General features: G+C 44.9%; 1 protein-coding gene across 3 annotated transcripts in view; it reads left to right on the top strand.

The window, feature by feature from the left end:
- NDEL1 (nudE neurodevelopment protein 1 like 1) overlaps positions 1 to 15,278 on the top strand; it is a 399,246-nt gene that overhangs the window by 142,726 nt on the left and 241,242 nt on the right. For all 3 annotated transcript variants that reach the window (XM_085616844.1, XM_085616846.1, XM_085616845.1), the window contains one exon: positions 11,673 to 11,809. In XM_085616844.1, coding sequence (XP_085472970.1) covers positions 11,673 to 11,809 — 137 coding nt within the window. The remainder of the gene's footprint in view (positions 1 to 11,672; positions 11,810 to 15,278) is intronic.

The following is a 15,278-nucleotide window of genomic DNA, read 5'->3' as shown; positions in this document are numbered from 1 at the left end:
GGGAACCGTAGAGACTTCTGCTCAAATAAGAGTTTTACAAGGCCATGCGCTACGTATTTGAGCCAAATGACCCCGCTGCTGAGCCCAGTGGAGTCGGAAGAGGCCCCATTGGGTTCGACGCAGTCTCTCTGACCACGACACTGATGGGGCCCCAGGGATCCGATCCCGGATCTGGTTTGACGCCGGTCATGCAACGTCACTGATGCCAGTCAGTGGCGCAAGCCCCATCCTCGTCGGTGCCAACACAGAGCCATAACGGCGGCGATCAACGCCGATTCCAACGTCAACAGAACCCAGTGGTTCTGTGTTGTCGCCTGAGCACTTTGAGTAGGCTCAGGAGTGGAATGGAAGGGGTCTGGGGACCCTCTTCAAACCCAGGAAGTCTCTGAAGAGAATTTGGACTGGTATGGGGAATTTGGGGAAGCCAATGGACTGGATACTTCTCCAGATACTGGCATGCTCTCTCTGCCAACAGTGGTTATGGAGGAGGAGTCATCCTATGCCATGGTGGTAAAGAGGGCATCTGAGGTTCTTGGACTAGAGCTTCCCTGTGCAGGTCAGGGCTAATCTCCTGATCGAGGTGCTTCAACCAGAGGCTTCCACTTCCTAACCCCTTTTGCTCTTTAATGAGGCACTTACGGATGTCCTTCTAGGTACATGGTCCAAACTTAGCAAAGGGGCTCCTGTGAATAGGACGATCCAAAATGTATTGGCCAACACCCCACCCCATAGAGTTTGGTGTTGCAGGCCTCTGTGTCCCAAGGCTCATTCCCTTACGCCCCTCTGAATAGGGAATCCAAGAGGCTGGATTCATTTTGTTTTCTTCCCCCAGCCTGGCATTGCGGTTGGTGAATACTCCATGCTCATTGGGCTTATTCCCTTTGGGAGACGGATGCGCAAGTGCTGCCTCAAGTCCCAGGGGAGACCTGGGCTGTGCTCTCCCATGCTGTCAAAAATGAGACTCAGCAGAATTCACCATACGGCGTGACGATAAGACTGATTTGCTGGGCAGATCGATTTCAACTACGGTTGCCTTGAGACGCCACGCTTCTCAGGCGATGTCCAAGTCAATTTGATGGACATGCCCTTTGATGGAACCCGCCTTTTTGGGGAAAAGAGTACTTTCACAATCTGTAATAGTACATTGCAGACTAGAAATATACGTGTCTTTAAAATCACGGCAATGTGGCCTCCTCCAACACTACTGCTGTTTAAAGTTTTTTAGGCAATAACAAGGGAGAGTGCTTTAGCGGGTTATGCAACCAAGGACTAGTCCTGCCAATTATCTGTGAGAAACAGAGCATCCGGTGCGTTATTGTGAATTAAATCATAGATATCAGCATGGTGTCTAACCAAAGAGGGACAGATGATACTGAAGAGCTTGAATTTAGTGAGCCGAAAAGAGGTCTGCAAAATAGTAGCGGATAGGGATGGCGACCTCCTGTTAGACCCCAGTGGGCTAGCCCTGTAGCTACAAGTTCTGCAACTGAACATAGGCTCCTCTGGGGCTCACTGAAGCATGCTACAAGGCCCTGAGGGGTTCCTGAGTGCACTGAGTTCAGAGGGAGATGAGACTAGCCTGCTGTAGATGAGAGGGCTAGAGTGCTGGCCCCTGTCCAGGCGCGCATCAGCAATGCTGCCTCCATTAAGTGTCCAGGGAGCTCTAACAGGCTCCTCCTGGCACGTCTCTGAATGATGCCCTCTGGGCCAAAAGAAATGGCACCCCAACATCTTTTCTCACACATGTGATGGACAACATCTGAGACTGTCAGCACATTCCCTCTCTTGGGTTTAAACATCAGGCATTATGTTTACGCATGAAACATTCCACACCCCTGGGTTAACTACTTATTTCCACCCACGCCCTTTGTTATGCCAAAGTGGGACCTTAATTTGGTCCTTACATATCTGATGTGTGCTCCCTTTGAACCTTTGCACAATTGTCCCCCGCCCCCAGCTGTTGACCATCAAAACAGCCTTCTTAGTGGCGATTACATCTGCCCGGAGGGTGAGTGCGTTGCAGGCGTGATCTTGTTCGCCTCCTTATCTTATGTCCGTTCCGGACAAGGTGGTGCTTTGCACCAGGGCATCCTTTTTGCCTAAGGTTGTGACCCCATTCCATCTGGGTCAGTCCATCACTTTTTCCACCTTCTTTGCTCCCCCTACATCCCCCTAAGGAAGAGGAGCGTCTCCACCCACTGGACCCAAAAAGAGCGTTGTCATTCTACCTTGACCGCTCAAGAGTTCTGAGTGAATGACCAACTTTTTGTGGGGTACATGGGAGCAAAGAAGGGCAGTGCATCAAGATCTGTTATGCCTTGGCAAAGAAGCAGCCCCCTGAGGGATTAAGATCCCATTCCACCAGGGGGAAGGCTAAGACTACATCTTTGGCTCGTGGTGTCCCAGTCCAAGACAACTGTCAGGCAGCGACGTGGACTTCTTTACACAAGTTCTCAAAACATTACGGCCTTGATGGGCAAGTGCACAGGGACAGACATTTTGCCCGTTCAGTCCTGCAAGACTTCTTAGTTTAAGATGTGAGTTCGCAACCCACCGCCAGGATGGTATGGCTTTGGCATCTGATTCAAAGGTAAGGAATCTGCAGCTAGAAGTCTCTATCAGTTGAACAAGTTACTTACCTGGTATGGTAGAGACTCTATCTAGCTGCAGATTCTTTACAGCCCCACCCATGCCTCCCCGCTTAGCGGACTAATGTTGTAGGGCTAGGGTTACTCCCCCCTTTTCAGGGCCCTAGTTGTGCACACGACTACTTCAGTTACTTCGTGGCTGAGCTTCTGGCGTGGAAAAAACGAAAAGTACTGACGTCCACGCACCCGGTTGGCGCCTATATAGGCACCTCGACGTCATAACTGACGCCAACAACGCCGACGAAGTCACACAGAGTCGAATGGAGCCACCTGACGTCGTGCACAGGGGGTATTGCTCAGCAAAAGTTTCTGGATCCAGCCGGACGCCTGGGAAGTTCAAAGGTAAGGAATCCGCAGCTAGATAGTCTCTACCAGATAATGTGTTACCAAAGGTAAGTAACTTGTTCTACTAGAGCTACCATTTATTGAATCTTCATTGTTTGGGTCTCAAGCTTGTGAAGAGATTCAAAGTATAATTCCATTTTAAGTTACGTAAAGTTTTTTTCCATCGGAATATACAAATAATTGTCAAATTACCCGGGTCTTTCAGAGCCGGAATTGATAATTCTAGTATTTAAATAGGTCTGTTATCTGTAATTTATTGGCTGAAGAATTCAGTAGATTTTTTTGTTTGTTAAACTTGCTTCTAAAATTACCATCTTATATGTCAGTCAGTCAGTCAAAGCTTTTATTTCGGTAAAATACCATAAAAAGACATAAATACATATATACATTTAAAACATGATTAAATAGCATTGTGTAGGGTGTAATTCATTAAAACATTAAAATAGTTCCATAGAACATACGCAGTGAAAAACGTGATCTTTTCCACGAAAAAAGAATGTTAAAATTAATCCAGGGCCAAAGATATACACATTACACCTCAAAGTACTATGATGGTGATATAGATAATCCTGAATCAGAGATATGGGTAGCAGAAGACATAAATTTGGACCTTGCAAACCACATTGAGAGAAGGAATTTAGCCATTGCAAACACTATCAATGGGGTAGTATCATATTTCAGAATTCTGAACACCTCCTTGTAGTCCCTGAGACCCCTAGACTTACATAACTGGATAATCCACTTTTTTCTAGCAATAATATATAAAGGGCAAAAGAGAACAACATGTAGCTCAGTTTCACAGATAGCAGAACATAGGGGACACGAGCTCACGGGATCTACAACATTGCACCATCTGTGAGTGAGATCTCTCAACGGAAGCGAACCGTGTCTGAACTGGATGTAAAGTTTCTTTGCCAAAGGTGGTTGGATAACGTCCAGGAAATCTTCAAACTGGGGACTACACTTAATATCCAGAAAGGTGTCAGTACCCAGGGAGGAATGGAATAGAATACCCTTCCTATAAGATTTCAAAACCTCCCGCAATGAATTCTTCGAGAGTGTACGGCAGGTCGCTTCCGGGGCAGACCATAAATTCCCCATCCCAATTAGGTTGCAAAGGTTCTTTATGTAGGCAAGCCAAGGGATCTTATCCGATTTTCCCCTTGCCATAATGTCACCAAGATCGTACCTGTAGCTTACCAACTCGGGCGTTGACCAAAGACGCCTCCAGAACTGAAGAGGGCGGTTCAGGGCAATCTCTTCTATGGGAACCAGACCCAAATCACATCTCAGAGGAATTAATGGGGTGCTGGCGGGTAGTTTCAGCAATCTCCTGATAAAAGAATTCTCAATAGATGAGAGGGAAGCGGGGGTGGAATATCCCCATAATTCAGCACCGTAAAGTGCTCCTCCTCTGGCTTGGGATTTATAGATTTCCATAGGGGGGCCCAAAGGTTTAAAAGAGGAGTTATTAAACACCTTCAGGATTCCCCCCACTGATTGGGCTAATCTCAAATTTGCCTTCGCCAAGTGGGACCCCCAATTCATTTTATCATTAAGGGTCACCCCCAAATACTCAAACGTGGCAACCCTATCCAACTCAACCTCTCCCAATTTAGGATGGGGGCAATTAAATGAATTAGAACCGAAAACCATAAATTTGGTCTTAGAAAGGTTCAGTTCCAGATCCCTGATTTTACAAAAGGAGCAAAAGGCCTCTAATGTACGCTGGATGCCCATGTAAGATTGAGATAACAAGAGCGTATCATCAGCGAACATTAGGGCCGGGACCTTACGCCCCGCCAGTACAGGGGAGTCCAGGTTAGCGGAGCGCAGAAGATACTCAATCAGCCCATTGATGAAAAGGGAGAAAAGGGTGGGGGCCAGGACACAGCCCTGCCTCACACCCTTCTCTACCGGAAATGGCCCAGAGATTTCCCCGCATCTCCCATATCTCACCCTTGCATAAGTGCCTAAGTGGAGACGTTTGAATAAATGACAAAGGTAGGGGGGGGCACCCATCTCTAGCAAAAGGGCCCAGAGTTTTTCCCTTTGCACCATATCAAAAGCGGACCGAAGGTCCACAAAGATCAGATACAAATTACCAGCACCCATGCTGACTGTCTTCCAATAAATCAAGAGTAATCTAAATAGTTGATCAATCGTAGAAACCTTGGCTCGAAACCCCGCCTGGAGGGAGGTTAAAATTTGTTGATCGTCCATCCAGAACTGCAGTCTGGATAAGAGGACTCTGGCGAACGGCTTCTGTAAAACATCAATCAGGCTTATGGGGCGGTAATTGGCTGGATCCAGTGGGGAAGATTTTTTGTGGATGGGTATAATTTCTGCACCCAACCAGGTGTCCGGGATTCTAAGGCCCTGCAAAATAGCATTAAAATATACATCACATGTGATGGACAACATCTGAGACTGTCAGCACATTCCCTCTCTTGGGTTTAAACATCAGGCATTATGTTTACGCATGAAACATTCCACACCCCTGGGTTAACTACTTATTTCCACCCACGCCCTTTGTTATGCCAAAGTGGGACCTTAATTTGGTCCTTACTTATCTGATGTGTGCTCCCTTTGAACCTTTGCACAATTGTCCCCCGCCCCCAGCTGTTGACCATCAAAACAGCCTTCTTAGTGGCGATTACATCTGCCCGGAGGGTGAGTGCGTTGCAGGCGTGATCTTGTTCGCCTCCTTATCTTATGTCCGTTCCGGACAAGGTGGTGCTTTGCACCAGGGCATCCTTTTTGCCTAAGGTTGTGACCCCATTCCATCTGGGTCAGTCCATCACTTTTTCCACCTTCTTTGCTCCCCCTACATCCCCCTAAGGAAGAGGAGCGTCTCCACCCACTGGACCCAAAAAGAGCGTTGTCATTCTACCTTGACCGCTCAAGAGTTCTGGGTGAATTACCAACTTTTTGTGGGGTACATGGGAGCAAAGAAGGGCAGTGCATCAAGATCTGTTATGCCTTGGCAAAGAAGCAGCCCCCTGAGGGATTAAGATCCCTTCCACCAGGGGGAAGGCTAAGACTACATCTTTGGCTCGTGGTGTCCCAGTCCAAGACAACTGTCAGGCAGCGACGTGGACTTCTTTACACAAGTTCTCAAAACATTACGGCCTTGATGGGCAAGTGCACAGGGACAGACATTTTGCCCGTTCAGTCCTGCAAGACTTCTTAGTTTAAGATGTGAGTTCGCAACCCACCGCCAGGATGGTATGGCTTTGGCATCTGATTCAAAGGTAAGGAATCTGCAGCTAGAAGTCTCTATCAGTTGAACAAGTTACTTACCTGGTATGGTAGAGACTCTATCTAGCTGCAGATTCTTTACAGCCCCACCCATGCCTCCCCGCTTAGCGGACTAATGTTGTAGGGCTAGGGTTACTCCCCCTTTTCAGGGCCCTAGTTGTGCACACGACTTCTTCAGTTACTTCGTGGCTGAGCTTCTGGCGTGGAAAAAACGAAAAGTACTGACGTCCACGCACCCGGTTGGCGCCTATATAGGCACCTCGACGTCATAACTGACGCCAACAACGCCGACGAAGTCACACAGAGTCGAATGGAGCCACCTGACGTCGTGCACAGGGGGTATTGCTCAGCAAAAGTTTCTGGATCCAGCCGGACGCCTGGGAAGTTCAAAGGTAAGGAATCCGCAGCTAGATAGTCTCTACCAGATAATGTGTTACCAAAGGTAAGCAACTTGTTCTACTAGAGCTACCATTTATTGAATCTTCATTGTTTGGGTCTCAAGCTTGTGAAGAGATTCAAAGTATAATTCCATTTTAAGTTACGTAAAGTTTTTTTCCATCGGAATATACAAATAATTGTCAAATTACCCGGGTCTTTCAGAGCCGGAATTGATAATTCTAGTATTTAAATAGGTCTGTTATCTGTAATTTATTGGCTGAAGAATTCAGTAGATTTTTTTGTTTGTTAAACTTGCTTCTAAAATTACCATCTTATATGTCAGTCAGTCAGTCAAAGCTTTTATTTCGGTAAAATACCATAAAAAGACATAAATACATATATACATTTAAAACATGATTAAATAGCATTGTGTAGGGTGTAATCCATTAAAACATTAAAATAGTTCCATAGAACATACGCAGTGAAAAACGTGATTTTTTCCACGAAAAAAGAATGTTCAAATTAATCCAGGGCCAAAGATATACACATTACACCTCAAAGTACTATGATGGTGATATAGATAATCCTGAATCAGAGATATGGGTAGCAGAAGACATAAATTTGGACCTTGCAAACCACATTGAGAGAAGGAATTTAGCCATTGCAAACACTATCAATGGGGTAGTATCATATTTCAGAATTCTGAACACCTCCTTGTAGTCCCTGAGACCCCTAGACTTACATAACTGGATAATCCACTTTTTTCTAGCAATAATATATAAAGGGCAAAAGAGAACAACATGTAGCTCAGTTTCACAGATAGCAGAACATAGGGGACACGAGCTCACGGGATCTACAACATTGCACCATCTGTGAGTGAGATCTCTCAACGGAAGCGAACCGTGTCTGAACTGGATGTAAAGTTTCTTTGCCAAAGGTGGTTGGATAACGTCCAGGAAATCTTCAAACTGGGGACTACACTTAATATCCAGAAAGGTGTCAGTACCCAGGGAGGAATGGAATAGAATACCCTTCCTATAAGATTTCAAAACCTCCCCCAATGAATTCTTCGAGAGTGTACGGCAGGTCGCTTCCGGGGCAGACCATAAATTCCCCATCCCAATTAGGTTGCAAAGGTTCTTTATGTAGGCAAGCCAAGGGATCTTATCCGATTTTCCCCTTGCCATAATGTCACCAAGATCGTACCTGTAGCTTACCAACTCGGGCGTTGACCAAAGACGCCTCCAGAACTGAAGAGGGCGGTTCAGGGCAATCTCTTCTATGGGAACCAGACCCAAATCACATCTCCGAGGAATTAATGGGGTGCTGGCGGGTAGTTTCAGCAATCTCCTGATAAAAGAATTCTCAATAGATGAGAGGGAAGCGGGGGTGGAATATCCCCATAATTCAGCACCGTAAAGTGCTCCTCCTCTGGCTTGGGATTTATAGATTTCCATAGGGGGGCCCAAAGGTTTAAAAGAGGAGTTATTAAACACCTTCAGGATTCCCCCCACTGATTGGGCTAATCTCAAATTTGCCTTCGCCAAGTGGGACCCCCAATTCATTTTATCATTAAGGGTCACCCCCAAATACTCAAACGTGGCAACCCTATCCAACTCAACCTCTCCCAATTTAGGATGGGGGCAATTAAATGAATTAGAACCGAAAACCATAAATTTGGTCTTAGAAAGGTTCAGTTCCAGATCCCTGATTTTACAAAAGGAGCAAAAGGCCTCTAATGTACGCTGGATGCCCATGTAAGATTGAGATAACAAGAGCGTATCATCAGCGAACATTAGGGCCGGGACCTTACGCCCCGCCAGTACAGGGGAGTCCAGGTTAGCGGAGCGCAGAAGATACTCAATCAGCCCATTGATGAAAAGGGAGAAAAGGGTGGGGGCCAGGACACAGCCCTGCCTCACACCCTTCTCTACCGGAAATGGCCCAGAGATTTCCCCGCATCTCCCATATCTCACCCTTGCATAAGTGCCTAAGTGGAGACGTTTGAATAAATGACAAAGGTAGGGGGGGGCACCCATCTCTAGCAAAAGGGCCCAGAGTTTTTCCCTTTGCACCATATCAAAAGCGGACCGAAGGTCCACAAAGATCAGATACAAATTACCAGCACCCATGCTGACTGTCTTCCAATAAATCAAGAGTAATCTAAATAGTTGATCAATCGTAGAAACCTTGGCTCGAAACCCCGCCTGGAGGGAGGTTAAAATTTGTTGATCGTCCATCCAGAACTGCAGTCTGGATAAGAGGACTCTGGCGAACAGCTTCTGTAAAACATCAATCAGGCTTATGGGGCGGTAATTGGCTGGATCCAGTGGGGAAGATTTTTTGTGGATGGGTATAATTTCTGCACCCAACCAGGTGTCCGGGATTCTAAGGCCCTGCAAAATAGCATTAAAATATACATCACATGTGATGGACAACATCTGAGACTGTCAGCACATTCCCTCTCTTGGGTTTAAACATCAGGCATTATGTTTACGCATGAAACATTCCACACCCCTGGGTTAACTACTTATTTCCACCCACGCCCTTTGTTATGCCAAAGTGGGACCTTAATTTGGTCCTTACTTATCTGATGTGTGCTCCCTTTGAACCTTTGCACAATTGTCCCCCGCCCCCAGCTGTTGACCATCAAAACAGCCTTCTTAGTGGCGATTACATCTGCCCGGAGGGTGAGTGCGTTGCAGGCGTGATCTTGTTCGCCTCCTTATCTTATGTCCGTTCCGGACAAGGTGGTGCTTTGCACCAGGGCATCCTTTTTGCCTAAGGTTGTGACCCCATTCCATCTGGGTCAGTCCATCACTTTTTCCACCTTCTTTGCTCCCCCTACATCCCCCTAAGGAAGAGGAGCGTCTCCACCCACTGGACCCAAAAAGAGCGTTGTCATTCTACCTTGACCGCTCAAGAGTTCTGGGTGAATGACCAACTTTTTGTGGGGTACATGGGAGCAAAGAAGGGCAGTGCATCAAGATCTGTTATGCCTTGGCAAAGAAGCAGCCCCCTGAGGGATTAAGATCCCATTCCACCAGGGGGAAGGCTAAGACTACATCTTTGGCTCGTGGTGTCCCAGTCCAAGACAACTGTCAGGCAGCGACGTGGACTTCTTTACACAAGTTCTCAAAACATTACGGCCTTGATGGGCAAGTGCACAGGGACAGACATTTTGCCCGTTCAGTCCTGCAAGACTTCTTAGTTTAAGATGTGAGTTCGCAACCCACCGCCAGGATGGTATGGCTTTGGCATCTGATTCAAAGGTAAGGAATCTGCAGCTAGAAGTCTCTATCAGTTGAACAAGTTACTTACCTGGTATGGTAGAGACTCTATCTAGCTGCAGATTCTTTACAGCCCCACCCATGCCTCCCCGCTTAGCGGACTAATGTTGTAGGGCTAGGGTTACTCCCCCTTTTCAGGGCCCTAGTTGTGCACACGACTACTTCAGTTACTTCGTGGCTGAGCTTCTGGCGTGGAAAAAACGAAAAGTACTGACGTCCACGCACCCGGTTGGCGCCTATATAGGCACCTCGACGTCATAACTGACGCCAACAACGCCGACGAAGTCACACAGAGTCGAATGGAGCCACCTGACGTCGTGCACAGGGGGTATTGCTCAGCAAAAGTTTCTGGATCCAGCCGGACGCCTGGGAAGTTCAAAGGTAAGGAATCCGCAGCTAGATAGTCTCTACCAGATAATGTGTTACCAAAGGTAAGTAACTTGTTCTACTAGAGCTACCATTTATTGAATCTTCATTGTTTGGGTCTCAAGCTTGTGAAGAGATTCAAAGTATAATTCCATTTTAAGTTACGTAAAGTTTTTTTCCATCGGAATATTCAAATAATTGTCAAATTACCCGGGTCTTTCAGAGCCGGAATTGATAATTCTAGTATTTAAATAGGTCTGTTATCTGTAATTTATTGGCTGAAGAATTCAGTAGATTTTTTTGTTTGTTAAACTTGCTTCTAAAATTACCATCTTATATGGTTCTTTAGTGCATTCACCACAAGATTCTGTGGGGCACCATATTAGTGGAATTCAAAAGGATCTGGGTTCCTAGATTTTATTTTAATTTATTACAATGCTCGAATCACCCCAAAGTGTAATCTTAGCGTGGGGGCCAAGACGAGGGCTTGCAGGCAAAAGAAACAGCACTCTTAAAAACAGGTAGATCTTAAGCATTTTTGTGAAATATGAGTGGTTTTCACAGGTGCGTAGATGCAGTAGCAGTTTAGTCCAAAGATGTGGGTCAAGGAAGGAGAACGATGTGTAGCCTGACCTGGCCTTGCTGAACGAGGGACTTTAAGCCAGGCCTTTTCATGAGATCTTAAGTCTGGAAGGGGAGTAAGGCAACATGTTGGAGGCTAAATATGTGGGCCCTTGTCCATGGAGGGCGTTGTGGGTTAAAAAGCAGATCTTAAAAATAATTCTATTTTTCATTGGTAGCCAGTGTAGGGACTGAAGAAGAGGGGCAGTTGCCGAGCTAGTGAGGAGGTTGTAAAGAAGACGTGCGGCGATGTTCTGAACTTCCTTGCGGTTAGAGAACAGCTTCTCATTTATGGAGGCCAGGAGTGAGTTGCCATAATCCAGACAGCTGATGACAGGCGCCTGGGTCTTGAGGTAGTAAAGGAAAAACTCTATTCTTCGCAACAGAAGCATATGGAAGCAAGATCCAGTAATCGCTGAGGTTTGTTACGACATAGAAAGCTAATGGTCCAAACGGACTCACAGGTGTTTTTACCACTAATTTTGGAACCAGGGTTAGACCCAGTTCTGATGGCCACCAGTCCAGTGACCAAAGAAGTTGGGCCTGACCGAGTACCATAATTCCAGTTTAAAGGGGGTGAAACAGCTTTTTTGCTGTTAGATTATCTTGTTGTTCATTGCTTAATACTTTCTAAAGCGAAGTGCTGTCCATTTTATTTCTACTGCTGAAAATGTTTAGTAGTTAATTCTGTTGGTCCTTTCAAAGGTCTGCAGCGTGTGTTGTCTCCATGTTTGAAATGCTTTATTTTGTGGTTTGTTTCCAGGGCAACAATTGTGTCATTGGAGGACTTTGAACAAAGGCTAAATCAGGCCATTGAAAGAAATGCTTTCTTGGAAAGTGAACTAGATGAAAAGGAATCTCTGCTGGTTTCTGTGCAAAGATTGAAAGATGAAGCAAGAGGTAAGACTGAATAGTGAATCACCTTTTCACCATCCATGATTTCCAGTCATATATTTTCTTGCTAAGCAAAACCCATAGTGAGATTAATTTCAGGTCAGAGCAACAGTTTTGGTAGATTTCCAAGCTTGTGGTTTGTAATTTGAGGGTCCTGCGGTTCATAGATTTTATGGCTCATAAGTCCCATAGATGATTAGGTCCACCAGTCCAAATAAAATGCATTTTAGTTTAACCGTGTGCATGTGGCACCCGTTTTAGGAAGTAGTGTGTTGATACCATCACATTTTGTATATTTACAATAATATTAAACATCACATTAAATGATGACTATTTCAGAACAGAATTTTGACATTGCTTTACATTGGAAAGAAGGAACCTAATTAAATAATTGTCCCCAAAGGAGTTCTTTCCTCAAGAGATAGAAGTGGAGCTGCTGTAAAAGTTCTGAATAGGATAAACCAACACTTTATTTTGTTATATGTAACAATCTCGATATATATTCCCCTCAAAATAGATTTAATCTGCATTCACCTGAGAGCATTCCCTAGCTCAGATTATTTTGGTGATTTAAATCTTATGGTTTGTTATATAGTCATGATTTTGTGATGACCATATATTTGCCATTCTCTAGATGCACACTAATTCACACAAAGGGTTGTCTGCCTTAATAGCAGCACCGTAGAAGGTAGCATTTCATATTTGTTTTGAGTCTGAAAGAAGAGCCAAAAGTCTGGACCCTAAGCAGGAACATGTAATGTTTTTGCTGCATTTAAATTACAGTTGAACTTTACTGACACGAACAAGCTATTTAGGATTTCTGTACTGTTTTTTGTCCATAGTTTGCCTTCTCTCCTCCCATTTGCTGAGGACTTGTGTTCCCCTAGTTGACTGTGCTTTTAGCACAGTGCCCTTTGGAATTGAGATGTGAGTCTGATTGAAGTCTCTTTTGTTAAAAACCATAATCCTGCTAATTTTAGGCTGCTTCAGAACCTTGTGAAACGTCTTCATTTGAGGATTGATATAATGTTCAAGAGACATTCTTGTCTTGCTTTACCTTAATTAAACATCTCCAAAAAATAATTGCTTCTCCAGTTCTTAGAAGCACCTTTTGTAACAGATATCTTGGCCTTGTCGCTCAAGTGTTCATGGGCATGTCATAAAATACATGTATTTTGGGTCACGTGAGCCTAAAAAAAAACCACTTAGGCTGTTCATTATTGGTCATATATATTGATTGGTCTACCTTTATGCGGCATTAAAAAATGCATTTCTATAAAACAGTACAAGTGGCTCAGAACCCCTTTCCTAAAGTCCTTTTTAAATTATTTTTTTTAAAGGGCAGGATGAAAATAGATGAGGAAATTGGAGCTAACTTGGCAGCAGCTTCATGAAACTAAAATTTGACTGTGCCCCTTTGAAGAGATAGTAGCACCACTAGTTAATTGTGCCCTGCACTGGCAGTTACGTCGGCCTCTTTTCTGCCTTTTGACTGGAAATTCCAACTAAATAGTAGTATTTTGCTTTTGTCTAGCACACTTTTCCAGCATTTTTTCACTGGAAATCTTTTTTTTTATCTTTGTATGTCCATTCCTCATAGGCATGTTTTCACTTTTTAGAAATGCTCTTTACATGGTGGGTACAATGACTGAAAGATCCCCTATCCTGTACGTCTTCAGCATACGAGATTCTCACTGTCGAGTGGAATTTTTTGGCTGGACATGTCCAGGAAAACTGTGGGAGTCAGACTAATGGCTAGCATACCAGAAAATAGAAGGAGCTTAAGACTCAGAGAAGGTCTCTTTGTTCTGTAATGGCACAAGAAGCTGATTCATCCTTCATAAGTCACACTATCACACCATACTACCGGATATCACATTGATAGATCCAAATAAAATGCACTGCCAAAAAAACATTGCTCCCTTCATGCACGGAGTATATTAAAGAGCTCGACAGTGAGAAGAGGTATCCTGGTGGCATGCTCGCCATCAACAAGAGTTCTCAACAACATTGATAGCAACATCTTTGACGTAGAAACATTAGCTGTCATTGAGCTCCTTATCAAAGGTAATTTTCTTACTAAATCTATGGCCATATTTCCTAATGACTGCTTTCTGCTTGAGAACATTCCGAACATTTTCATCTTGTTTTTCCTTCTGATCCCTCTGACTCGACCATGTTCACTTCCAAAGAAGTACTAACATAGAGTTCCTTTCAGCAAAAGCCTTCTACAAAGAAAGCAATTCCAAAGAAGGATATCCTTGATTTAGTTTACACCGAGATCACACACTTGAATGCATGTTTGAACACCAAGACAGCATTGTGCTTCGGTAAGAGAGCAAGCTGCAACAAGGGAGAGCATGCCTAAGTGCAGATGCAAAAATATTGTAATCTCATCCCTACTCCACATTGGGAGTATACACTGTACAGAGATGCAGCATCAAACTGACTTGCATCACCAGATTGGCAGTGTATTCTTCAAGAATTAATGCAACACCTTCATTAAGAGTTTCACTGGTGGCTTACATATGCACATTTTATGATGTATTGCTTAAAGGGGCTGCAAAGCTTATCCTCTCCTAATCAGTTCCCCTATCCAAAAGCTTGGTAATCTCGAAAATCAACACAAAGCAACATCCAAACTGTAACTGTGATTGCACACAGTTTCATTAATCCCAATGCTTGTTTCCGGTCCTGGGAAGACATGGCTTGGCAGTTCGGGCTTGACTGTTCCCTTGAGGCACAGGGTCAGAATGATTTGCATATGGCCATGTCTGAACTGGGGTGGCGGAGTGAGCTAAAGAATGATGATATATTAAACCCAGATCAGTTGACTGGGAGTGAGTGCTTGCAATGTTCAACACTCCGTCCATCATCCCCTTTGTTATGTTATGTTATGTTATGTTATGTTATGTTACGACTATTTATTGTGCGCACAGATATTCCAGCCAAGGAGCGTCCCGGCGCAGAGACAAGGTAGCACGTAACACAACCACAGGCTAAAAACAGATGCTAAGAGCCAGCTAAAACAAAAAGGTTTTTATGGCCCTCCGAAAAGTCAGAAGGTCCTCCAGCAAGCGGATTTCAACAGGCAAGGAGTTCCATGCTGACGCAGCCATTACCCTAAACGAGCGTCCTCCCATGCGGCTAAGCCTGAATCTGGGAACCACCGCAAGGGCCAGACCCTGAGAGCGAAGGCTACGGGCAGGGACATAGAAAGACAGACAACTCGACAGGATTTCCGGGCCTGTACCTCGCAAGATTTTAAAAGCAAGGCACAATACCTTGAAGAGGATGCGCTTCCTAACCGGAAGCCAGTGTAGGGAGCGAAGGACACCTGTAACTGAGCAAAATCTAGGCAAGCCAACGATCGCCCTCGCCGCAGCATTCTGAACCCGTTGTAAGCGGGTTAGTTCAGCCTGGTTAGCCCCAGCCAGGAGAGAGCTGGCATAATCCAGGCGGGAGATGATAGTAG

Source organism: Triturus cristatus, chromosome 7, assembly GCF_964204655.1.
Source record: "Triturus cristatus chromosome 7, aTriCri1.1, whole genome shotgun sequence".
Classification (NCBI taxonomy): Eukaryota; Metazoa; Chordata; class Amphibia; order Caudata; family Salamandridae; genus Triturus; species Triturus cristatus.
This window is presented reverse-complemented; position numbering and strand designations above follow the sequence as displayed.